The 26,305-nt window shown below is 41.9% G+C and overlaps 1 protein-coding gene across 1 annotated transcript in view; it reads left to right on the top strand.

The window, feature by feature from the left end:
• The first annotated feature begins 23,805 nt into the window (after positions 1-23,805).
• The window catches only part of TSPAN12 (tetraspanin 12), a 68,553-nt gene continuing 66,053 nt past the window's right edge, over positions 23,806-26,305 (top strand). Inside the window, exons 1-3 of the mRNA XM_055421168.2 lie at positions 23,806-23,923; positions 24,171-24,352; positions 25,294-25,429. Coding sequence (XP_055277143.1) covers positions 25,364-25,429 — 66 coding nt within the window. The 5' untranslated portion in view covers positions 23,806-23,923; positions 24,171-24,352; positions 25,294-25,363. The remainder of the gene's footprint in view (positions 23,924-24,170; positions 24,353-25,293; positions 25,430-26,305) is intronic.

The raw sequence follows: 26,305 nt of genomic DNA, 5'->3' as shown, positions 1-26,305 counted from the left end.
AGATAATTTATGTATGCATAGGAAAAAAATGATCATATTAAATGCTCTAGGGCAGCTTAAAGTGTTTAAAAGAAGTTAAATTAACAAGATTTATAACTGGTCCAGATAGCAACTAAACTGTGAAAATGTGTTATCTTTCTACATGGGATAATAAGGTTTATAAAATGAGCTGAAAACTGCAAAGAAGAACAAATCCCTTTTTACATATAAAGTTAATTGCTCAGTCGTGTCCGACTCTTTGCAACCCCATGGACTGTAGCCTGCCAGGCTTCTCTGTCCATAGCATTCTCCAGGCAAGAATATTGGAGTGGGTAGCTATTCTTTTCTCCAGGGGATCTTCCCTACCCAGGGGCTGAACTTAGGTCTCCTGCATTGCAGGCAGATTCTTTACCATCTGAGCCACCAGGGAAGCCCCTTTTTACATTTAAGTATACTAAATTGATTATTTTTTAACTGTCTATTAATGATTTTTTTCCACCTGGGAACCAATCTGGAAGAACCCAGATTCTCATTCAGTAGGAATCACTTTTATTGTCAGTCACAGATCAAAATCCTGCTATCAAAAGTTGAAGTCAATGTCTAGATTAGGTAAATTCACTAGAGGATGCCAATTTAGGATGGGCCTTTGAAAGTTAGGCAGCTGACTTTGAATCTACTACATTTTGACCACATTATGGCCAATTCCTTCCCTTTTCTGGAACTTCTACAGCATTTTTTAGTGCCTTAGTAAAATAAGTTGTTTCTTTGAAGTACTGAGTATTTAAAGTATGGCATATCCTAACGATTAAAGCACACTCTTTGCATAATCATTGATTCTTATGGTTCTCAGCAAGTCAGCTCTGGTAATAATGGAGATAGTCTTGAAACTTTAATAATGTAATTTTCCTAACTTCCTAATGAGGTTCATGAGTTTGTGCTTCAAAAGAGCTTTTGCCTCTTCTCTGGGTCTTGTTGTATGAAGCATGAATAGATCACTGGTTATCAATGGCAAGAGAGTTTTGGAATCAGACAGATGTTAATTTGAATTACAGCTCATCTGCATACTAGGTCTGAGACCTTGGACCAGGTATTCAACCTCTTAGCTTTCTCATCTGTAAATTGAAAATGATAATATCTACCTTAGATGGTTCTTAGAAAGCTTAGAGATATTATGTGAAAAGAGGCAGTACACAACTGGTCTTCAATGGAATAATACATGTGATTTTTATAGGTAGTGTAAAAACGAGGGAGTGTATGTGTTGTTAGGAGAAGGCAATGGCAAGCCACTCCAGTACTATTGCCTAGAAAATCCCATGAATGGAGGAGCCTGGTAGGCTGCAGTCCGTGGGGTCGCTAAGGGTCGGACACGACTGAGCGACTTCACTTTCACTTTTCACTTTCCACTTTCACACATTGGAGAAGGAAATGGCAACCCACTCCAGTGTTCTTGCCTGGAGAATCCCAGGGATGGGGGAGCCTGGTGGGCTTCCGTCTATGGGGTCACGCAGAGTCGGACACGACTGAAGTGACTTAGCAGCAGCAGCAGCAGCAGTATGTGTTGTTAGGTGAGAAAGGGTTAATTTCTGCAGTGGGTTGAGTATGTGTGTGTGTATTGTGTGTGTGCAGATGAAGGTCCAGCTGCTTTGACAATATGCTGCTGCAGTGAATCATGGCTGGCTGCCAAACGGAGGCTCCAAAGACCCTTGTGCAATGTTATGCGATGATCTGCAGAGTGTAAATGATACCCTGCAAAAACTCGAACTTCAGACTTCACGGGATTGGAGCTCTGGCCTCATACAATCTCCCAGAGATCACATATCCCATAGACCATCAGAATGAGAAAAATCCCAAAGCCAGCAATTGTCCCTGTGGAGTTTTGGCTGCCTACTTGATTCCTTAAGGCCTCTTTCATTCACCAGTCACATGCCTAGTGTTAGTTTTTTTCCTACAACCAGGTGATGTTTGTGTTTTGTTTTTGTTTTAATCCTGGCCCCACCATGATTATTCCAGGCAAAATGTTATACTTTAAAACTCTTACGGAAATCATAAAAAATGTTGTCTTCCACATACTGTTGTGGTTGCTGAAATTCTGAAAGGGGCATTTTATGTAAGTCTTCAACTGTAAACAATGTTAAAAGAATCAAACAGAATGATCCAGGAGATAGAGAGAGATAGAAAGAGATCAAAGCTGCTGAGAATATTTGGATGCAAAAAAAGCAAGGTTTTTAAAGAAAGCTATATGAAAGGGAAAAGCTCTTCCATCAACAGTCTTACTGAAATCCACTATTTTTCAATTAAGTCTTTGTCTAAAGGCACCTTTTATTAGGAAAATTTTTTTTCAGAATACAAGGTGTGCATGCAGGATCCTAGTTTCCTGATCAGGGATGGAACTGTGCCCCCTGCTTTGGGAGCACAGACACTCAACCATTGGACAGCCAGGGGAGTCCCTAAAGTCACCTTTTAAATGGAACAACAGAAATGTATATATATATAAACATAGACACATAGTAAGCATGTTTGAGTTTTCTGGTCTATTTTAATTTTGAAGACAAAAGAAGTGTTCCTCTGGTCCCTATTCCTTTAAATATAGAATAGCAGTATAGTTTAGTAAAAGGAATTCAAAATTCGAACTAGCTGGACCAGTTTTGTAGTTTATGAAATGGGATAAATTGTTGAACCTCTGAGGTGATTCACCTAGCTTAAAATTCTAGCTCTATCCTTTATTGCCATGTAGCCTTGGACAAATTTGTTTACCATCAGAAACCTCACTTCCCTTTTCTGTAATAATAAGTAATTTCTACTATTTTTTTTTTCCTGGAGAGTAGATTGAATGGAGCAAATATCAGTGTGGCAAAGGCTGGGGAAGTAGCCCAGTTGAGAAACTGCAATTTTTTTGACTAGGTGGGTAGCATTGAGGGCAGGAAATGAGACAGATTTGCAGTATGTTTTACAGTAGAATTGACAGAACTTTCCATTAGATTGGAAATGAATGGTGATCCCACCTACTGCTTGTTCAGAAGTGATGTAGGGTTCCATTGCTAAGAACTCCATTTTGCACATATGAATTTGACATAACTTGTAGCTGGTTGGATGCTAGAAACTGGAGTTCCCAGTAGAGGTGTTCTGGGCTAGAGATGTACTTATAGGAGTCATCAAGATATCAATGCAGTTTAAAGCTTGAGAACTAATTGAGATGGTCAAGGGTGTGGTGGGGAGACTGGAGGAAGAGAAAAAGAAGAAAAATAACGAGAAGGACCAGAGTAGGCTCAGGAAATACAGCTGCTCCCCATTCCATCATTCCCCCAATGCCCTGCAGGGAGAAAGTACTCTTGAAACTAATCCCACTGTCTCTTTCCAGGGTTAGTTTAGCAGAGTAAAGAGGGGACAGTAGAGACATATATGAAAGCCTTAAATAGAAGCAGCTGCTGCCTCTTCTGAGTAGTAATTTGATGACTATTTATTTAGCTTTAGCAGAATAATTTTGTGGAATAGATGAAACAGCTTAAAATAATCTTATGCTGACTATATATGCCTTTATGTCTTACCAATATTTTACAACTGCATGGCTAGATTTACAGAAGGGCATTTCCAGGTAGAATTGAGATATTTTTAGAGTAAAAAAAAACTTGGGTATTCTATATGTTCAATTTGAGCTAGAAATAAGTAAATATTCCTGTTGATATCCTAAAGTGCTATATTTATGTTCATGATGAATGATCATTCCTATTTGTGCTTTCCATATCATTATAAAATAAAACAAAGCTATATTAGCAATTTGCATCTATTATGTCTGTGATAGTAAGTGCTTTTTTTGTTTGGTAAATAGTGGAAAGCAATAATTTCATAAGCCGATGAGAGTTTTGAATGATTATTTTATGAACTAAGAAACTTTTTTTCAGTCTTATGATTTGACCTGTAAGTTTGAGAACTTTTTTCCCCTTTCTTTCTTCTCTCAGGAATGAAAGAGATGAAAATCTAAAGCATCCCTGTTATGGTCTGCACTGAAGTCACTAAGTTAAAAAACAAGTTCAGCAAGTTTTAAAGAAAAGACCTGTTAGTTAAGTAGAAGGCAAATATTTTCATTAATGCTGAGTGGAAAAGGAAAAGTTTCATGTGACACTTCAGTGTTCAGTCGCTTCTTACCCAAAGTCCTTTTACCTCAGAGGAGAGGGAGAAAGCAAAATGAGGAATTAGAAATGAGAGTTTACATCAGCCACAAAAACAAAACAAAAAATACTTTTCCGCTAAATGCAGAAAGAAGAAATGGTACTATTTTATTCAGTACCTCAGGGCTTTTTCAGTTAAATGAGAAACTCGGTTTGGGGGGCTGTGTTTTTGATTAGGATGGAACAATCAAGAATAACTGAGAAGATGCTCAACGTAGCAAGGAAGACAGAGAAACGAAGTAGGTTCCCACAGTCCATCCGATTGTGTGTGGGGGGGGCTTCCCTGGTGGCTCAGAAGGTAAAGAATCTGCCTGCAATGCAGGAGACCTGGGTTTGATCCTGGGGTTGGGAAGATCCCAGGAAACCCCTGAAATGGCATGGCAACCCACTCCAGTATTCTTGCCTGGAGAATCCCCATGGACAGAGGAGCCTGGCAGGCCACAGTCCATGGGGTTGCAAAGAGTCAGATATGACTGAGTGACCAACACTTTACATTGTGTGTGTGTGATGGAGATAAAAATGAACACCATCTCAAACCTAGACGGTGCCAAGAAGGCTTTATTTAACTTCTAGAAGTGAGGTGATACACCCAGACACAACACCACCTACCAAGGCCTTTGAGATACGTCTCTGGAGGAGGAAGGGGTTTCTCTCCGCAGTGGTCCTCATTCCAGGGAACTCAGTTTGAAAAGGGGAGAGAAAGCTGTTTCATTTTATTTTTTTTATATTTTTATTTCTATATTTATTTTTGGCTATGCTGGGTTTTCATTACTTTGAGGGCTTTTCTCTAGCTGCTGTGAGAGAAGACTATTCTCTGTTGCAGTGCAAAGGCTTCTCATTGCTGTGGCTTCTCTTGTTATGGAGCACGGGCTCTAGGGCCCTTGGGCTTCAGCAGTTGCAGCACATGGACTCAGTAGTTGCAACTCCTGGGCCCTGGAGCACAGGCTCAATAGTTGTGGCACCCAGGCTTAGGTGCTCTATGGCATGTGGGATCTTCCTAGACCAGAGATTGAAGCCAGGTCTTCTGCATTGACAGGCGGATTCTTTACCACTGAGCCACCAGGGAAGCCGAAAGCTGTTTCATTTTAGACTTGTCCATGTAATTACTAGTGAGGAGAGATGATCTCTATTAGAAGTACTATCTTCAATCTAGATCCAAAGGAATCTTGCCCCAGGAAACTAACTCAAAAATTCACATGAAAATTTGCACAGGAAAATACTGTGGTCACAAATCGCTCCGATCATGAACCTAGTAAATACATTGTTACACTGGCTGGAGGAGGACTAGCTCAACCCTCCATTTGCACACCTTCTTCTACTTCAATCAAGAGAGGAGAGGGAAAAAAACATAAGAAGAAGGTAGACACAAAGACAGAGCAGTCATGCTTACATCATCAGGAGCAGCAGCTCACCAAAATGCAGCACAAAATTGACAATGGAAGTTGAATCACCACATTGGAGCCTGCATATAGAACAAGTTCTCACCAGGGACTGAGGTGAGATAGGCTGGACATCACTGAAAGAAAGAAGTGTATAAAAACTTGCAGGTTAAAAACAAACAGAAAACTATGGCTATCATTCCTTCCCCCTGCAGATATATTCTTTCATATTGATGAAAAACGGCAGCAAGCATTCAGAGGTTGCACTTGAAATACTTAATACCATTATGGTCCAGACAACAACAAGCTAGAATGGATGTTCCATAGATCCTGGCAGGCAAGTGCCCCAAATTTAGTGCTTTATTTTCTAGATGGTGCCAAACTTGTGGGAGAGTGGGCTGGATGGTTGGGGAGTCAAAACTCAGAGCAACAGCGATTTCAGGAGCATTTAATATTTTAATGATGAGTAGAGCCATATCCATGCTTGCCAGATGAATATAAACTCTGATGAAATTATACACGACTTCCCAAATGTTCCCTCCCTCTTGAAACCTTGAATCAAGGGTGTTCAGCATATTTTTTAAATATTTTGGTTCAATAATGAATCTGAGCATGCTTCCTTCACACATTTATTTTACTACACATTAATTTTGGTGATAGACAAGCTTTTAAAACTACTTCTTTTGAGAATTCCTACTTCAGATCTCTTACCAAAATTGAACTATTATCAGATGGCTTTTGCAGGTCACAAATCAAGATTTCATTCATATATATAAACAACGTTTTAATATACAGATGCACTTGAAATATCTCTGGATCTTTATACATAAAGATTTGGGAAGAACTCATTTAGCACAGCCTTTCTAAGCATGGTTTTAAAAAAGCTAATCAGAATAGCAAATAAACTACTGATCATAAATTATTTTTAATAGTACTAATAGGAAAGATTGATTTTTTTTTTTTTTTTGGCCACTGATGCAAACAGGGGAAGAAACTGATTCAGAGGCAAATCAAGTGTGCTCAGTTCAGTTCAGTTCAGTTCAGTCGCTCAGTCGTGTCCGACTCTTTGCGACTCCATGAATCACGGCACACCAGGCCTCCCTGTCCATCACCAACTCCCGGAGTTCACTCAAACTCATGTCCATCGAGTCGGTGATGCCATCCAGCCATCTCATTCTCCATCGTCCCTGTCTCCTCCCACCCCCAATCCCTTCCAGCATCAGAGTCTTTTCCAGTGAGTCAACTCGTTGCATGAGGTGGCCAAAGGATTGGAGTTTCAGCTTTAGCATCAGTCCTTCCAATGAACACCCAGGATTGATCTCCTTTAGAATGGACTGGTTGGATCTCCTTTCAGTCCAAGGGACTCTCAAGAGTCTTCTCCAGCACCACAGTTCAAAAGCATCAATTCTTCAGTGATCAGCTTTCTTCACAGTCCAACTCTCACATCCATACATGACCACGGGAAAAACCATAGCCTTGACTAGACAGACCTTGGTTGGCAAAGTAATGTCTCTGCTCTTTAATATGCTGTCTAGGTTGGTCATAACTTTCCTTCCAAGGAGTAAGCGTCTTTTAATTTCATGACTGCAATCAGCATCTGCAGTGATTTTGGAGCCCCAAAAAATAAAGTCTGACACTGTTTCCACTGTTTCCCCATCGCTAGCATGTCTAAATAGAGTGGATGTCCCAACCATCCAAAAGGATACACACATTAAGTTGCTTCCCAGCCCAGGCTATTCTTAATCATCCTTTAGCTCTCTGTTGATTAAGGGCCACATTTTCAGAAAGCTTTACTAGCAGCTTAGCTGGTAAAGAATCTGCCTGAAATGCAGGAGACCCCAGTTAGATTCCTGGGTCAGGAAGATTCCCTGGAGAAGGGATAACTGCCCATTCCAGTATTCATGGGCTTCCCTGGTGACTCAGATGGTAAAGAATCCACCTGCAATGTGGGAGACCTGGGTTCAATCCCTGGGTTGGAGGAGGGCATGGCAACCCACTCTAGTATTCTTGCCTGGAGAATCCCCATGGTTAGAAGAGCCTGGTGGGCTACAGTCATTGGGTTTCGATGAGTCAGACGTGACTAAGCGATTATGCATACACTATCCAGAGGGAAGCAAGAATTCAGGATCCTGGGAAAGAGGACAGACTCTCAGTCTTGTTGGATTGTTCAGAATTTCCCTGGTTATAGGAAGATGGAAAAAAATTATTAGGGAATTTGGAAAACTTTCTCTTTTGGAGGATAATAGTCCTATCTTCAGGTGCTTTATCCCAGAGGGAAAAGGATGATTTAAAAAATCTAATGTCAGGATCATAGATATATAGGTAAAAATAGGCTTGGCTCAGCAATGAGTGATATGAGTGTAAAACCATCTTTGTATTCCTGCTCTTCTCCTGTTCAGGCATCTCATTAACTCTTCCTTTTCTGGTTCTTTCTTTCTTATTTCAACCTCCTCCCTTTTCCCCCGAGATCTCTTCCCCTGTTCCTTTTTCCTGTTTCCTTCCCTCCCTCATTCCTTTTCTATTCCAACTCCAGTCACACGATGCTTCCTTAATGCTTTCCTCCTCTTGCAATGTTTCCTCACAGACAACCAAGCATAATCGGGGAAACTGGTCTGGGGGAGTTTTGTGGGGTTTCGAGCTAAGGGTGTATAAGAAAGCTTTTATGATGTGGACACTGTAAAAGGTTTAAAGTGGTAAAATATTCAGACCTTCTATAGTTAAGATCATTAGACTAGAGTATAGATTAAATGTGCCTTAGCGCTGCTAACTAATTAAACTAAGTGAATACTCATAATTTGCTTTATCATTTTTACATTAAGAAAATTTCTCAAATGGAGGATAATTGCAGCCAAAGCCTACTTTTAACCATACTTTTCTGTTCTGATGCATTACTGATTTCTTTTGTATTATAATTGTGGTTTTCATCAGGGTGCATTTTGTTCCTTTTTCAGTATTCAAGTAGAGGATGCAACATGCCAAGTGGGAAGTGTGTCGTAATGAACCAGTTATTGAAATGAGTTTGATATTTCTAGTCCAAATAATTGCAGTTTTATTATCTGTGTGGGAAAAAAAAAATTCCAAAACACTTGGTACTACCATTTGTTTCAGAAGAAAATATATCCTTTGAAAATCAGAACATTATCTCATTCTCTTCAACTGAGAATTTCAAATGTACTTATACTGACCTATGAATGATTACTGATGTACTAATTATTTGTGATGACTGCTAAATCACAAAAATCATATAATATTGCCATTTTTATCTTGAATAATAGTGGGTTAAATGCGTTATGATTTATGGTCTTGAATCTGAATGAACAGAGAAAATTAGTAACTATTAATTAGCACAGATTAATAAACTACAATTATACCTTCTATGAATGTCCAAAGTTAAAAATTACAGCACTAAGTATGAATGAGGATGCATAATACAATTGGATGTTTTAATTCACAGCCATCTTCAGACTTGAAACATAAAAGAAGAATAAGAAAGAAAGCAAATTTAACACTTATAATGCCAGATACACCTAGAGGAAATATAAGTACTTGATTTATGTCACACAGCACCATTTCTAAACACTCTTAGAAGCAGGCGATTGTTTTTTAACCAATAGAAAGCAAGTAAAGTCGCTCAGTCATGTCTGACTCTTTGCAACCTCATGGACTGTAGCCTGCCAGGCTCCTCTGTCCATGGGATTTTTCAGACAAGAATACTGGAGTAGATTGCCATTTCCTTCTCCAGGGGGTCTTCCTGATCCAGGGATAGAACCAGGGTCTCCAGCACTGCAGGCAGACTCTTTACCATCTGAACCACCAGGGAAGCCCAAAGATAACATGTAAATTATATTATGTACCTAACTCTGGACTTAAACAAATAAGTCCCATAATTGGTCCAAAATGGACCAATAAGTGGTTTGTTATAATACCAAAACACCAAACTATTGTTATCAATAGAGTTGAAGGACTTTCTCCATATCATCACTTAATCTTTAAGCTTAAGCAAAGGATGACAGGTTATGAATATTTTGCTTCTAAAAATCCTATCATGGATAGTAATTTTTGTCAAAACTCAAAAGGACAGAATTTTAAAATATGTGATCCAGTTGTTCAATGTTGGAACTATAATATTAAAATGAAAGAAGTTGAAAGAATGCTAGGGATGAAAAACTCTGTCTTTCCAGACAGAGAGCCATCAAACAGCCCTAGGGTTCCTGGCTCAGGAAAAATCTGGATGAGAACCTCAGTCTTGGGTTTCCTAGTGCACTGGTCATTTCACTCACCAGATAAGCCTGAAGATTTGGAAATATAATCTGCAAGAAGCAAATTTTCCTTGAAATATTTTCTCACAGACTATTTTCAAAAGGTTAGTTCAGTAATACTTCCATGACTGGAGTTACTGATTTTAGAACCTTAACGACACAGAACATAAATGGGTAAAAGCACACACATGTACACACACACCTTATGCAAAAACAGACAACATGAAATCCTTACACTAAAGCATGTGCATTTTTCTAGACTCTCATTAGGGTGTATTTCCTCTTACTTTGAGTTCCATTCTGTCATCTTTCTTCTTCTGATTTTTCTGCCCAGAGTAGAGTAGAAGATTCTTCCTTTGCTTCCGACAGTAAAGAGAGCAAGGTACAGGAAAGAGGAGAGCTATGTTGCAAGCTCACTGTGAATGTCTAAAATAACAAACAAACCAACAAAAACAGCCTGACAGTAAGAAGACAGTTATGTCACAAATTCACTCAGGAGTGAAGCTAATAACCTACTCATTTCTAAAAGATATGAGAGCCACCCTAAAAAGAGACTTTGAAATATTCACTGTTTAACTGTTAAACTCATGCAAGTTTAAGAAAACAAACCCAAAGACACAAAAGCCATCAAATCTTTACAGGTCAATCTAGGAAAGAGCCGGGGACAGTGACCCAGCTCTGGGATTTGAGGTATATGTCTGAATGGTCAAGGCAGACCCAGACTTGCTTCTTGCAGGTTTTAGTATCCAAGAAAGCCCAGCAATGTGTATGAGTAAATGTGTGTATGCATTGAAGTTAGAGTCGTCGGAGGGGAGGGGGGTGGGTGATAGGGTTGGAGGTACTTGCAGAACGTCAAGAAAATTCCAAGTTGAGTAGGTCAGAGCACTGTAGTAGTTTAAGGGTCCATTCTCAAAAGGTCCTAGAAAAGTAAGAATGCAAATAAAATATAGGGAGCTAGATCTAGCCTCTAGAGAAAGAGATAAAGAATAGTATTAGGGCCTAGGCAAGAAGACAGTTTTTAGGGGAGAATTTCTGATTCTAACTAAGAATTGAAATTGGAATGTTAGGTAGGGAAAGAAGGCAGGGGCGCATAATTAGTTCTGGATCAAGTGTCAGGGCAATAGAGTTAGGCCACAGCTAGGGTCAAAGGGAAGCTCAGAAGCTCTGGTAGCAAATAGGCTTGGCCTTCCTTCAAGCTTGTTTCAGCACCAGAGTGGGGATCAGGAACTTAACAAGTAACTGCTAAGGAAGATAGGGGCTGGTGTCAAGATCTCTGATGAAGCAGAACAGAGGAATCCCTTCTTCCCTTCTGCTCTTCTTCCCATTCTTCCCATTCTTCCATCTTTCCTTTCTATTTTTTAAAAATTATTACTTTTTTAAGATCCAGCAATCATACTCCTGGATACATGCCCAGAGAAAACCATAATTCCAAAAGATACACACACCCCAATGTTCATTGCAGCAGTATTTACAATAGCCAGGACATGGAAACAAGGTAAATGTCCAGCAAGGATAAAGAAGATGTGGCACATATAAATAATAGAATATTACTCAGCCATGAAAAAGAATGAAATGGTGCCATTTGCAGAGACATGGATGGAACTAGTGACTATTATACAGAATGAAGACAGAAAGAGAAGTACAAATATCGAATAATATTGTTTGTATGTGGAATCTAGAAAAATGGTACAGATGGACATATTTGCAAAGCAGAAATAGAGACTCAGGCCTAGAGAACAAACGAATGGATTCCAAGGAGGGGAAGGGTGAGGGTGAGATGAATTGGGAGACTGGGATTGACATATATATACAGCTGTGTATAAAGATAGCTAATGAGAACATACTGTATAGCACAGGGAGCTGTATCTGGGGTCTATAGTGACCTAAAGGGGAAGGAAACCCAAAAAAGAGGGGATATATTTATGAGTATGGTTGATTCATTTTGCTGGGCAACAGAAAATAAAACAGCATTGCAAAGTAACTTTATTCCAAGAAAATTGTTTTTTAAAAATAATTATATTATCACAACAGTCTTTTGCCTAGTCCATTATAGTTTTGCTCCTGCCCACCTCTTTTGTGCTATTATTGGCAATTTTTTACAGTTATATTTCTATATATAATAGGACATGTTTCATGGATAACCTATATTGTTTATACATATTTTGTTTATATATGATCTATTTATATGTGTTAGTATAAAATATGTCATTGAGTCTAGAACACTTACCATTTGGTTGTTTTTTATTGATATTATCTCCATGATGTGACACTGCCCTCAGACCTTCCTATGCTTCTCTAGTCAGACTTCCTTTTGTGCTGTAAACATGTTTCTAATGGCTACTTTGACATCTTTTTTTGTTAGCCCCAACATCAGGTCAGTGTCACAGGTTGTTTTTGTTGTCTGCTTTTTCCCCCCTGGTATATGAGTCACAATTTCCTGTTTCTTTTCAGGCCTCCACATTTTTGGTTGGAAACTAGGTATTTTAGATAATTCACTGTAACAAGCCTAGGTATTGGTCACTTCCTCCCACTCTGGGGCTTGTGACGGCTGCTTGCTCGCTTGTTTGTTGAGCGACTGGCTGGATCATTTATTTGAGAGAAGTCTATGTTCCTCCATGGTGTTAAGCCTCTAATATTGCTGCTCAGGGAGACACAGCTTTGGGTGCCCCCACCAGCCTGGGGTGACAGTGGGGCTGGTTGGGTTCTCTCCTACTCTGTTCTTTACACCACCAGCTGGTAAACTCCACTAATTGGCTGCTGTTGCTTCCCTTTCTTCTTTCTTCTTCTTTTTTTTTTTAATGTGGACCATTTTTTAAAAGTCTTAATTGAATTTGTTATAAAACTGCTTCTGTTTTATGTTTTGGCTTTTTGGCCGTGAAGCATATGGGATCTTAGCTCTCTAAACAGGGTTGGAACCTGCAAGCCCTGTATTGGGAGGCGAAGTCTTAACCACTGGACCGCTGGAGAAGTCCATGCTGTTTCTTATGTGGTTTTCAATAATGCCGCCAGGCACATGCAGGTTTCCCAGGTGGCTAGTGGTAAAGAACCTGCCTGCCAATGTAGGAGACCTAAGAAATGCTGGTTCCCTCCCTGGGTTGAGAAGATGCCCTGGAGGAGGGCATGGCAACTCACTCCAGTATTTTTGCTTGAAGAATCATAGGATGAGATGGTTGGATGGTATCATCATTGAGTCAATGGACATGAACTTGAGCAAACTCTGGGAGATAGTGAAGGACAGGGGATGCCTGGTGTGCTGCAGTCCCTGGGGTTGCAAAGAGTTGGACACGATTGAGCAACTGAAGAACAACAACCAGGCATATATTTCTCTACAATCTAATCCAATCAAAATGTGGCTTCTTGGAAGGACGTTTCCAGGGTCAGGGTTTGCTTTTTTCTTTTCTGATTCCGTGTTCTTTTCTGAAAGCTATCTACCTCCTACATGGGGTATGAATCTCTTGCTGATTGCCTTGCACCAGAATGTTCCTTAGGAAGAAAACTGTCTGAAAGCTGAGATCTCTAGAGCACAGTTTGACAGAAGACTGTTGCTTTTCAGGTCCTGTCTGACTCTTCAGGACCCCATGAACAGCAGCACGCCAGACTTCCCTGTCCCTCCTCATCTCCTGGAGTTTGCCCAAGTTCATGTTCATTGCATCAGTGATGCCATCTAACCATCTCATCCTCTGTCGTCCTCTTCTGCTCTTGCCTTCAACCTTTCCCAGTATCAGGGTCTTTTTCAGTGAGTCAGTTCTTCCCATCAGGTGGCCAAAGTTTTGGAGCTTCAGCATCAATCCTTCCAAAGAGTATTCAGGGTTGATTTCCCTTAAGATTGGCTGGTTTGATCTCCTTGCAGTCCAAGGGACTCTCAAGAGTCTTCTCCAGCACTACTGTTGGAAAGCACCAATTCTTCAGCATTTTACCTTCTTTAAATGTCCCAGTTCTTAAAACCATATGTGATGGAAGACAATAAAATAAAAAAGATAGCTATGTCATCTGCATGAGAAGTGACCAGGAATTTGGGGTTGGAGTGTAAACAGTAGGAGAGCAGAACAGAGAAGAGGGGGTCAGTCAACACGGAAACCCCAGGTAAAGACAACCAGAAAAAAATAAGCAGTACCAGAATAGCACAAGATTTCTAATATGCTTTTGCCATCTATGTGATGCTGCTGCAGAAGTCCTCTCAGATTCTTTGGGACTACAGTCAAAGAGAGCTACGAACAGAGGGTTGTGCTGGCGATATTTTGAGGGGGAAAGGCTCTTTTTCTGAAGATTATTGCCCTTTCAGTTCAGTTCAGTTCAGTCACTCAGTCGTGTCCGACTCTTTGCGACCCCATGAATTACAGCACGCCAGGCCTCCCTGTCCATCACCAAATCCCGGAGCTCACTCAAACTCATGTCCATTGAGTCGGTGATGCCATCCAGCCATCTCATCCTCTGTCGTCCCCTTCTCCCTCCCGCAATCCCTCCCAGCATCAGACTCTTTTCTAGTGAGTCAACTCGTCGCATGAGGTGGCCAAAGTATTGGAGTTTCAGCTTTAGCATCAGTCCTTCCAATGAACACCCAGGATTGATCTCCTCTAGAATGGACTTGTTGGATCTCCTTGCAGTCCAAGGGACTCTCAAGGGTCTTCTCCAACACCACAGTTCAAAGGCATCAATTCTTTGGCGATCGGCTTTCTTCACAGTCCAACTCTCACATCCATACATGACCACTGGAAAAACCATAGCCTTGACTGACTTTGTTGGAAAAGTAATGTCTCTGCTTTTTAATATGCTATCTAGGTTGGTCATAACTTTCCTTCCAAGGAGTAAGTAATTTCATGGCTGCAATCAGCATCCACAGTGATTTTGGAGCCCCAAAAAATAAAGTCTGACACTGTTTCCCTATCTATTGCCCTTTAGGGAAGACCAAAGCATGCACAGGATGAGAATACGACCTTCAGAACCTTCTAGAAGGTGACCTTCTAGATACAGAGCTCTGGAAGGACTGTTTCCCCTTCTTCTCCCATCCCAAGAATCTCCCAAGAAATGGCAAAGGGAAAACAAGTTTACCCACTGCTTGTGGGAAAGAGTCTCAGCTTATTCTATTTAAACCTCAAAGGACAGTGCGACCCCAGCTAAATTTAGGCCCCTCACACATGACATAATACTGATGACCACTTTAGGAGGTAGGTATACAGATAAGGAAACTGAGGCTTATGGAGGTGAGGTCATTTGCTCATTATCACATTACCAGCAAGAGAGAAGCCAGCATTCTGATCCAGGTCTGACTTTAAATCCCTGCTGTTGTTGGTTATGTTAATTCTTCTGATAACGTGGAACCCTTCAGTGGCTGTCATTGCCTCTGAATAATGGGCCAACTACTCAGCTTGCTCCTTGGAAGGAAAGTTATGACCAACCTTGATAGTATATTAAAAAGCAGAGACATTACTTTGCCAACCAAGGTCCGTCTAGTCAAGGCAATGGTTTTTCCCGTGGTCATGTATGGATGTGAGAGTTGGACTGTGAAGAAAGCTGATCGCCGAAGAATCGATGCTTTTGAACTGTGGTGTTGGAGAAGACTCTTGAGAGTCCCTTATACTGCAAGGAGATCCAACCAGTCCATTCTAAAGGAGATCAATCTTGGATGTTCATTGGAGGGACTGATGCTAAAGCTGAAACTTCAATCCTTTGGCCACCTCATGCGACGAGTTGACTCACTGGAAAAGACTCTGATGCTGGGAAAGGTTGGGGGCGGGAGAAGAAGGGGACGACGGAGAATGAGATGGCTGGATGGCATCACCGACTCTGTGGACATGAGTTTGAGTGTACTCTGGGAGTTGGTGATGGACAGGGAGGCCTGGCGTGCTGTAATTCATGGGGTCGCGGAGAGTCGGACACGACTGAGCGACTGAACTGAACTGAACTGAACTGAACTCAGCCCTTAATCCGGAAACCACAAGCTTTTCTAATCTTAACATTGTGACTCTTAAAAGTAGAAACTAGAGGAATTTCTCTGGGCCTGCGGTTCTTGTGCTTGAATCATGCTTTTCTAGGAAACTGCATTCATCACCATGGACCAGGCTCACATGATGGAGCCTTGGCAGAGAGGGGCTCTATCACCTTGATATATGTGGGGTGGAAGTGGGGGGTCCTCTTCCTGACTTTGGGGAACATTTCCATGTTTTTGTTGCCCAACTCCTGTGCCACTGAACTCTGTCTGTCTGCCAGGGCACCTGCCTGGGACCATTTGCTGAGCCTCTCTGATGCTGCCATCTGTCTTCCTGCTGAGATTTCCACTTCGCCCCCACCAACACATTCCCTTCATACTTGGTTCCGCTTGGCTGCCTGAATTCACATTGCCCTTTGATGGGTCTTCACTCCAGTTCCAGTCACACCCTAATTGATTGGTCTAGTTTTTAGGTTCTGGCCATCCCCGTCCACTCCCATAACTGAACAAGGAGCTGTGAAACTCTGGATGGGCAGCAAACGGGATCTGTTCATGGGAGAGTTGGCAACGCTGGCCTGAATACAGTGAGGGGTGTGGAGGAGGGAAGACGAGAAGTGATTTCTAGTGTTCTTAGTGCACGTGCAAGTTGGGGACCATAAAAGAAAGAAAAGTGCAAGACGGAGTCATGTCCAACTCTCCATCACCCCATGGACTATATAGCCTGCCAGGCTTCTCTGTCCGTGGAATTCTCCAGGCAAGAATATTGGATTGGGTTCCCTTCTCCAGGGACTTTTCCCAACCCAGGAATTGAACCCAGGTCCCCTGCATTGCGGGTAGATTCTTTACCAACTGAACTACCAGGGAAGCTTCAAGACAGAGAGTAAACTTAAATAGCGTAAGTTTTTGGTTGTTACAGTCTCATTTTCATGCTCCATCTAAGGAAAGTTAGTTAAATTAACATATTGATTAATTAAAATATTGGTCAGCCCTGAAGCCCAAGCTGCCTGCTGCTGCTTTTGAAGCCACTTTCTCTGAAGGGAAAACCAACTCATCTTTACCCTGGCAGACTTACAAGGTTCCTCTCCATGACCCAGTGCTAAGGTGGCAGAGACTTATAAAACACCATCAATATAAAACACAATAGAAAACACAGAATTTAATTCCTAGTTGTCATTCTGGAAAATATGTGTGTTTTCTAAAGCAAACATATTACATCCTAAGTCTGTTTTTTTTTCCAGCTTTAGTGAGTAATATTCCTGATAAAGCTAAGAAATATATTGATAATAAAAACCCTTGTAATTTATTAAAACTACCTATATGAGTTGTGTATGGATGACTTATGTCTCTGACATGATATCTTTTCCTTTATTAATATGAATAGTAATCATTTGAGGCTACTTTCTAAGAAAGAATACAAATGATACAAAGATAGTAAAACATAATGGCAATTGTTAGTTCTTGGCAATGAAAAAAAAGCAGTATCATCACTGAAATAAAGCAGGAATGCTCTTTCTTCCCCTTATTCATCAGTCAATATTCACATATTCATACCATGAAATATGAAATGAAAATTTACTACATCTCTAATTTGCCACACACGGTTATGGCTAATATACATGCACACAAATAATAACATAAAAATAGAAAGTCTAAATTTCAATGATAAAACTTTCATAAAGGCTGAATTATAATCACAGAATCATAATTGTTTTTGTTACATAAAATAGTTCATATATGAAAGCTGAGGACATTCAAGAGTTTGGACTAGCTAACTGAAAATAATTTTAAGACTTAAATATTTGTATCTGGTGTAAATAAATAAATGTTTTATGAACGTACTGTTGGAGGAACCTAAATGTTTTAAAAACAGTGAGTGAATTGAAAGGGTAGCAGATGAAGACAGATGTCTAGTATTCATGATAAATATTTGTTTATCTTTCTTCTAGTTGTTGTATTGAGGATGTGACAAGAAACTGATGTCATAAGATAATGGAACGATTCCTTAGGGATGTTTCTAAGAAAAATAGTGCTTGGCGCCTGTTTGTAAATAGAATCTACATTCCTTCCTTTTCTTTATAGCTTGTTTTAAAGAACTGTCAATTAAGACTTTTTACAAAGGGAAAAAATTCTTAAGTTCTGTAAGTTTGACCTTCTGAAGAGAAAGTAAGCTAATACTGTTATAAGTTCTTTGAGACTCAAAATTATGTTAGAACTTTTGGTATCTCCTGGCACAATTCTGAGTTTGTACTAACAATTAAATAAATATTTATTGAATAGGATTGGATTATTTGTACCAATGTCAGTTGGTGAAATGAGTCCAAATCTCTGAACTGTGTACAGAGGATGGGGTTTGGATAAACTTTGAGGAAATTCTTCTAGGAGTTTATACCAGGGTACTAATGTGGACCATTCTTTATCCAGTCATATGGTTTACAAAGGTAAATGTGGATACAGGATAGAAGCTGATGGCATGGGATGGAAATGATGTGATCTGAGTTTTCTTAGCTTTCTTTGCTGTTGCCAGGATGTTCCTGCTTCAGGAACTAAGCATCTTTGCTGAGTAGGACCACAAAAATTTTTAGCTGAGAGCTGGGATTTCAACAGTGAACAGGAGAAAAAATGGCAGCACCCATTTTTTTCTCCACCTTGCAGTTCAAAAATCTGATTATTTTCAGTTATCTACCCTCTTCCGTTTGATCATGTGCTTCAGAGAATTGCCCCAGGCAGAGGAAAGGCATCTAGATTTCTTTAAACAAGTCAAGATCCATATCGTCACCAATAATCTGTGCATGCATCAATATATGATAGGGTTCTAGTTGATGAATCATAAGGAATAACCTGTTGCAAAACTTCTGGGAGAGGACTCCTTGAGCATAATGGAGAGCCATAGGTGGGAATTGCTTATGCCCTCTGTAAAAGTAATAACCTGTGCCTGGATTTGCACAGTTATCTTGTGAGTATGAGATGAAGCCCAAGGATGTTAGCTGACACACTGTATATCAGAAGAGTTAGGTGGTAAAAGAGTTGATTCCTTGATGTCATTGCTAACGTGATGGATGGTTATTTTTGGACTTATGTGAAATAATATATTTATGTATATCCTTATTGTTGTGGCACTTTGAATTGAATATTTTAGTTTGCATAGGATTGCCAGAATTAGTAAATAAAGATGCAGGATGCACAGTTAAATTTGAATTTCAGATAGGCAATGAATAGTTTTTTAGTGTGTGTATGTCCAATGTGATACTTGGCCCATGTAATATTTGGGACATCTTTATGCCAAAATTTTTTTATTGTTGATCTGAAATGTAAATCATTTTATTTATCAAGCTTATAGTTGAGTGAAGTCTACTTAATTCAGTGCCGAAAGGCTATTCTCCGGTCCTACTGAGTATACTCTTTCAGAAGTAAACAGTGAAAGCAGATTCTCCAGGCATAGTTCAAGTATACATATCTGAAACAGCTTCATATGCTCAAGAACTAATAAAATGTCTAGAATATTTTTTCTTCTTGAGGATCATCAGTGAATTTCACCCAGATTTGAAATAGTATTGTAATGAAGGCAACACTGGGAAGAATCAGACCCATCTTAGAATCTCACTTTCTTTACTTACTGCCTGTATGGCCCTGGAGAAATCAGCTCTCAGAGTCTCAGTAGCCAACTATGTCATTATGAGGCGTTAATAAGATAGTTTATGAGAAGCACTTATGTCAGGCATCTGTGTGTGTGTGTGTGTGTGCACGCTCAGTTGTGTCTGACTCTTTGTGACCCCATGGACTGTAGCCCACCAAGCTTCTCTGTCCATGGAATTTTCCAGGTAAGAATACTGGAGTGGGTTTCCATTTTCTGCTCCAGGGCATCTTTCTGACACAGGGATCAAACTTGCATCTCTTGTGTTTCCCACACTGGCAGGCATATTCTTTACCTTTGAGCCACCTGGGGAGACCGTCAGACACATAATACTTCTCAAAACATATTAGATCTCTTTCCTGTATTAATTGTGTAGAACCATCCAAGGAACACTGTGAAGGTTTTATACCAAGAAGCAATAGACACTCACTCACCCTACCAAAATGCCTATGCAGTTCCTTCCCTCTGCACAACCTGAGCAGAGAGAGTACAATAAGATATGGGCAAATGAGTTGCCTTGTGGAGTGAAGAACTTGTATTACCTTATTGCTTAGCTAGCTGAGTTTTGCTCCAGTTCTAGAAGCAGCACAAAAGGTAACCAGGATGGCAGAATAGAAGGATGTGTGCTCATTTTCTCCTGTGAGAACTCCAAAATTGCAACTCGCTGCTGAACAACCATTGATAGGAGAATGCTGGATCCCACCAAATAAAGGATATTCACATCCAAGGGCACAGGAGAAGCCCCATCAATATGGTAGGAGGGGCGAAATTGCTTTTAGAATCAAACCCCATACGCACCAGAGACGCTCAGAGGGCTCAAACAAAACATTGTGTGCACCAGGACCCACGTAGCATGTGGCAAAAACCCTCTTGGAGGAGGTCACCATTAGCCCCACCATAGAGCTGCCAAGCAGACGACCCACAAACTGCAGAACAATTATACCAAAGAAATTCTCGCACTGTTAAGAAAATTCTAGGACTCAAGATCACTGCACCTGGTCCCATCATTTCAAGGCAAATAGATGGGAAAACAATGGAAACAGTGACAGACTTCATTTTCTTGGGTTCCAAATCACTGCAGATGGTGACTGCAGCCGTGAAATTAAAAGACACATGCCCCTTGGAAGAAAAGCTATGACAAACCTAGATAGCATATTAAAAAGCAGAGACACTACTTTGCCAACAAAGGTTCATCTAGTCAAAGCTATGGTTTTTCCAGTAGTCATGGATGGGTGTGCGAGTTGGACCATAAAGAAACTTGAGCACTGAAGAACTGACGCTTTTGAACTGTGTTGTTGGAGAAGACTTTTGAGAGTCCCTTGAACTGCAAGGAGATCAAACCAGTCAATCCTAAAGGAAATCAGTTCTGAATATTCATTGGAAGAACTGATGCTGACGCTCCAATACTTTGGCCACCTAATGCAAAGAACTGACTCATTGGAAAACACCCCGATGCTGGGAAAGATTGAAGGCAAGAGGAGAAGGAGATGACGGAGGATGAGATGGTTGGATGGCATCACCAGTTCTATGGACATGAGTTGGATCAAGCTCTGGGAGTTAATGATGGACAGGGAAGCCTGGTGTGCTACAGTCTATGGTGTCGCAAAGAGTTGGACACGACTGAGCAACTGAACTGAACTGAACAAACTAGGAGCAACACACATATGATTGCTTGTAAATAGTGACTGCTATTGCTTTCTAAACTGAAGAGTTTTGCCTTTTCTCGAAGGACAGAAAGTGAAACAGTTATTCACTGATTTGTGTCTGACTCTTTGTAACCCCATAGACTGTGGTCCACCAGGTTCCTCTGTCCACGGAGTTCTCCAGGCAAGAATACTGGAGTGGGTGGCCCTTTCCTTCTCTAGGGGATCAAACTTGCGTCTCCTGCATTACAGGAGGATTCTTTACCGTCTGAGCTACCAGGGGGAAGTACAGGGACCCATCTTGTCCTCAGTCTCTTCAGCAAAAGTACCGTCACTCAAGGGTACTGAGTGAAGCGGACGCAACCATAGAACTGGGTTCCTACTTCACAGGTGGGCAAGAAAGAGATCATACCACTTTATTCATACGTTATTCTATGTTCAAACCATCATGCCCATTTGGGAATTTTTCTATTGTACCCTTGCAGCTATTCTCATGGAGAAAAATGTAGAGTTGACAGAATGACAGCTGTGATGTCAAGTCTTACTGTGCTTCTGTGATCCCAGAGAAGAGAATACTTGGAGTGGGAGGGACTAGCAGCTGCCCTTAAGGAGTCGAACGGCTGTCAGATGGGAGAAGGATTGCTCATGCTGTGGATTCCAAAAGCAGAACGAGAGTTGAGTGGTACCAGTTATAGGCAGGTATGGTCAGACTTAAGCTATTAAAACTAACCAGTTCTGCAATGCCTCAAATGTGGTGAGGGCTCCTCTGCTGAGATGCTGATCCACAGACTTGTATAAACCATTCTTCAGGAATATTAGAACAGGAATTGCAGCTCTCTCTTCTTCTTAATTTATAGAAATAATCCCAGGTATCAATTCACGGTGAGGGATTTGATTCAGTTGAACCTAAAGAAACTCCTTTACTAGCTGTTAGGCATCTGTAGGGTGTTAGCTTCAGGGGTTTTCAAACTTTACTACAGATTAGAATTACCTTACAAACTTTGAAAAATCTGGATGACTAGGCCACATCTGCAAAGATTCCAAATTAATTGGTGTGGGTTATAGTCTGAGTATTCAGGTTTGTCCAAAATTACCTCTGTGGCTCTAATACACAACGATTTTGAGACTCACTGAGCTACTTAGAGAGTACGATTCTGGATTTTAGCTTGGAATCTGATTTCATTAGAGGTGCAACTTTTAAAGCTTCTCATGGCTCTATATTGGTCATTTACTAAAAGCAGGTGGGGGTGACGGTGGGATATGTACTTCTAAATCATCTTCCCCTAAAATTTTATTATTCTGGGGCCCTTATAGGTTTAAGAATTTTTTTAAAAAAGATTTTATTTTGTTTTTTGGCTGTGGTGGGTCTTTGCTTCTGCATGCAGGCCTTCTCTGGTTGAGGAGAAGCGGGACTACTCTCTAGCTGTGGTGTGTGGGCTCCAGACAGCAGCCTCAGTAGTTATAATGCTTAGGCTTAGTTGCTCTGGGGCATGTAGGATCTTAGTTCCAGAACCAGAGATTGAACCCCTGTCCCCTGCATTGGCTGGCAGATTCTTAACCACTGGACCACCAAGGAAGCCCAGATTGATGAATTTGAAAGACACTTTCCTGCTTTCTAGAAAGAGAAGAGTATCTCTGTTCAGGGACCTGGGAGTGACTGGCATTCTTTCTATCATTTTTAATGGCAGTCACAGACTCCCTCGTGGTGGGGATATTTCTGTCCCTCTGAGGAACGCGTGGCATCAGCAGCATTCAGATGGTAGGTGGTTCCAGACCTCTGCTTGGAACTTGTATACACCCCAATTTGAGCAGTAACTGAGGATCAAAGAGGGTTGCTTTGCTCCTCATTGTGATTCCAGAAGATACTCTGTGGCCAGACTTAGCCTCATCTGATGGGTGACTGGACATTTTCTTGCTATTTGGATTGTATGGCTGTCTTTGTGCCCTTTGAAGCTTGCTGCCTTACACTCAGCTTAGCTGCTTGCTTGCCAAGACTTTTCCTCCCATTACCCGAGACACTCAAATTCTCTTTAGGTCTTAATTTTACTTCTATCCAAATGACAATGTGTGTCTCTTCATTACCCTGGTCATGAAGCAATTGATGCTAGACAGGCAATGATGGATGTAGGACTCCATTTTACTCCCTGTCTACTCTGAAGAAAATTTAAGGAGGACTCCTATTATTAGGTTTCTTCAAAGATACTGCTTATATTTTTAGGTAATTCATATTGTTAATGAAACTTTATTTGCCACACAATGTGCATAGAAGTCATCAGAAATGTGAACTACCTACCACAAGGCATAAAACATCAAAATTAGATAACATTTTACATGTGAAATTTCTTAACTTTCAAAGGAGAAGGCACGTTTGGAAATACAATTTCCCCTAGTAAGATTTCCTAAATTTCTAGTTAAAAAAACAAATTCAAAACCCATCACCACTCTACACAATTCAAGATAAACTACCCAGTTAAAACTCAATCTTACTGCGAGAAACCTTTGGAAAATTTGGACTACTTGTGAAAGAGTTAAAGGCATTCTTCCTATTCTGGGTGTCAGACAGTCACATGTCTACCCTGGGGTGTAAGTAAATGCTCTGAGTGTATTATGCAAGTGGGAAAGAACTGGTTTGTTTTTTTTTTTTTTTTAACTCAGGGAGGGCAACAAAGCAATAAGAAGGAGTAGAGGGCACCACCTTAGTGACAAATCACAGGAGGTGGCTCTCGAAAGGTTGTGAAAACTAGTTTCTCATTGCAGGAACTAAGCTGGGCCACTCCTTCACCCCTCCTTCTCAAACACAAATATTTTCATATAATAAAAGCCTGTTTCCCTATGGCTATAGCCCAGCCTCCCCTCCTCCGACACCACCATTTTAAAGGGGTTTGCTGCGCGAACGTTTTCAAAGCGTCTAGGCTTTAGCTCTCTCTGGCCCGCGTAAAGGTGAGGCGTCCCTTCGCGGGGCTGGCGACTCGCTAGGGGACAAGGAACAGCCACCAGGCTCGCGGCCGGGCGGCCGGCGGCCCGAGCATGCGCCGAGAGTGCGTGCCGCTGGCCCTGGCGGCCGCCGCTGCCTCGTCCGGACTTGGCGTGGACTTGGGAGGGACAGCGGCGCTGGGAGGTGGCTTAGCAGAGACTTTCCAGCAACTGCTGCCCAGGACTTTTTTTTTTTTTTTTTCCTTTTTCCCAGGAGGCGGCGACGGCGGCGGTGTGGGGGGGCGGCGGGAGGAGAGGAAGAGAAGGAAGCGTCTCCAGTTTGAGCCAATGCAGCCCTGCGGCTGTCCAGGAGCAGCGCCCCTGCCCCGATGAGCCCCCGCCGTGCTTCCCAGACTGTCCCCCGGCGGGATCGGGGCGCGGAGCCCAGCGCGGACGGTGAGTGGCCGCGTGTCTCTCGTCCTTCCTGCCCGCTGTCCCGCCAGCCCGCCGGCTCTGTGTGCTAAGCTACTTCGAGGCTGGCTCCGGGGCTCCCAGCCGCCCGTGCTTCCCCGCGCGCCCTGCTGGGGGCGCGCGCCGGGGTGGCGGGGCCGCTGACCGCGCCGGGCTTTGTGCTCCTCCGGCGGCTGGGAGCGCGGGGTCGCGGCCGGGACCCGGGTCGGGGCCGGGGGAGGGAGGGACATGAATGACTAAGCCGGCGTCTGCACAGCTGCACCGGCCCTAATTCCCCTGCGCCCCTCCCCGCCCCCCGCCCCCGGCTAATCCATCATTCCGGGGCCGAAACATCATTTCTCACATTCTCCCAGAGAAACCCTAGTCGCCGGGCGGAATCCCAGCTCGGCGCTGCGCCCCCTCCAGCCGCCAGCGTTCACACCGGAGCTGCGGGACGCGGAAGGGGCTGCGGAGGTGGGAGGCGCAGGAACTGTCCCAGTGAGAGGCACACGCGCACCTTCGATGTCGCGGGCGGCATCTGTGACATCTCCGGGGGGTGGTGTGCTTTCCAACCTTCGGGACCGCTCGGAGCAGAGCTGTCCCGGAGGAGCGGCGTGGATTGAGGGAGGTTTTAAAGAGCGTCTCATCAGAATGCAGAGGACACCGCCGCGTGTCTCCTGAGAACGCAAATCTAGTGCGCGCATTCATTCATCTAGGGAGACGCTCTTTTCTCTTCCCAGCAGGTGTTATCTGAAGCCGGTTTGGAACTTTGGGAAGTTTCGGTTACTATTATAACTTTAACAAGTGATTTGCGATGAAGCGATGTCTAGAATGAAATAGGCTTCGGACCAGACCCTGGACCCAGCTGAGGGCTGACGGAGGAGAGATGGGCGGGGGTTGGGGAGCGCGGTGGTCAGGAGTCTCCTGTTCTCCCCCGCCCTCTGCAGATCGCTGCTGTTTTGCCCGTGGGGGTAGGATGTGTTGAAAGGATGGGGCTTCTCTCTCTTGGGGCTCACGATGGCCAGAGAAGATTCTGTGAAGTGCTTGCGCTGCCTGCTCTACGCGCTCAATCTGCTCTTCTGGGTAAGTCAAGCAGCCCACTTGCACCAACAGGTGGGGACGGCTGGACTCGGTTTCCTGCAGCCACCGCATAAAGCGCCAAAGGGCATGGCTAAGCATTAATTAATTACATGCGATCACACCCTGTATTTTTCGCAGAAGTATATTTTGACCTTTAAATGCCTTTGATCTAGCTCAAGTTCCATGTGTAATTAGAAAAAAGAAATCCACCCCTGGATACTAGTGGCAGTAAAATTAGACTTGAAGTTAATCTAGGGATATAAATAAATGCACGTGCTTGTGCTTGTAGATAAGAAAATTTTGACATACTACTTAGGGAACTGCTTGTTTTCAGGAATTTCAGATAACCGTGCAAGCCATAAATTGTTTCCTTACGTCATCCTATAAAATTTGGTTGGGGCAAGAAGTCTTACTATTTTTTTCGGTTGTAGGAATTCATACCCAGATATCCTATTAAGAGACTGCGTAGAGTTTTCTAGGAGATTCCTTATAGTCTGAAAAGGTGGTTTTCATGTAACTATTTCTAAGTTGGCAAAGTTTTAAGGAATTTTGTGTATGCTTTTGGAAAATCCCATAACCATTTAAGGAAATAAAATACATAAAATTTAACAAGCTCATGGAAATCTTTATGCCTTGTGAGTTAGTGACTTTTTATGCTTTGCAACCAGACATAAATATTCATTGTTATTAATAATCACATTGTTATTTACAAAACTTATGAGGAAACTATAAAAATTAAAAGTGTTGCTTTCAGAAGCTGTCATGCTTAAGCAGATATATATATTTTTTGCCAAATTTGTATTCTATTAATAATTTATATTCAGAATGTTCTGTTGGAATTTTTAATGAGTAATGTGTTTATTTGGTTGACCGGCTGGG

Source organism: Moschus berezovskii, chromosome 3 (assembly GCF_049115385.1).
Source record: "Moschus berezovskii isolate FMDL1 chromosome 3, NW_MosBer_1.0, whole genome shotgun sequence".
NCBI lineage: Eukaryota > Metazoa > Chordata > Mammalia > Artiodactyla > Moschidae > Moschus > Moschus berezovskii.
Note: the sequence above shows the minus strand (reverse complement) of the source record. Positions and strands in the feature narration are given on the sequence as shown.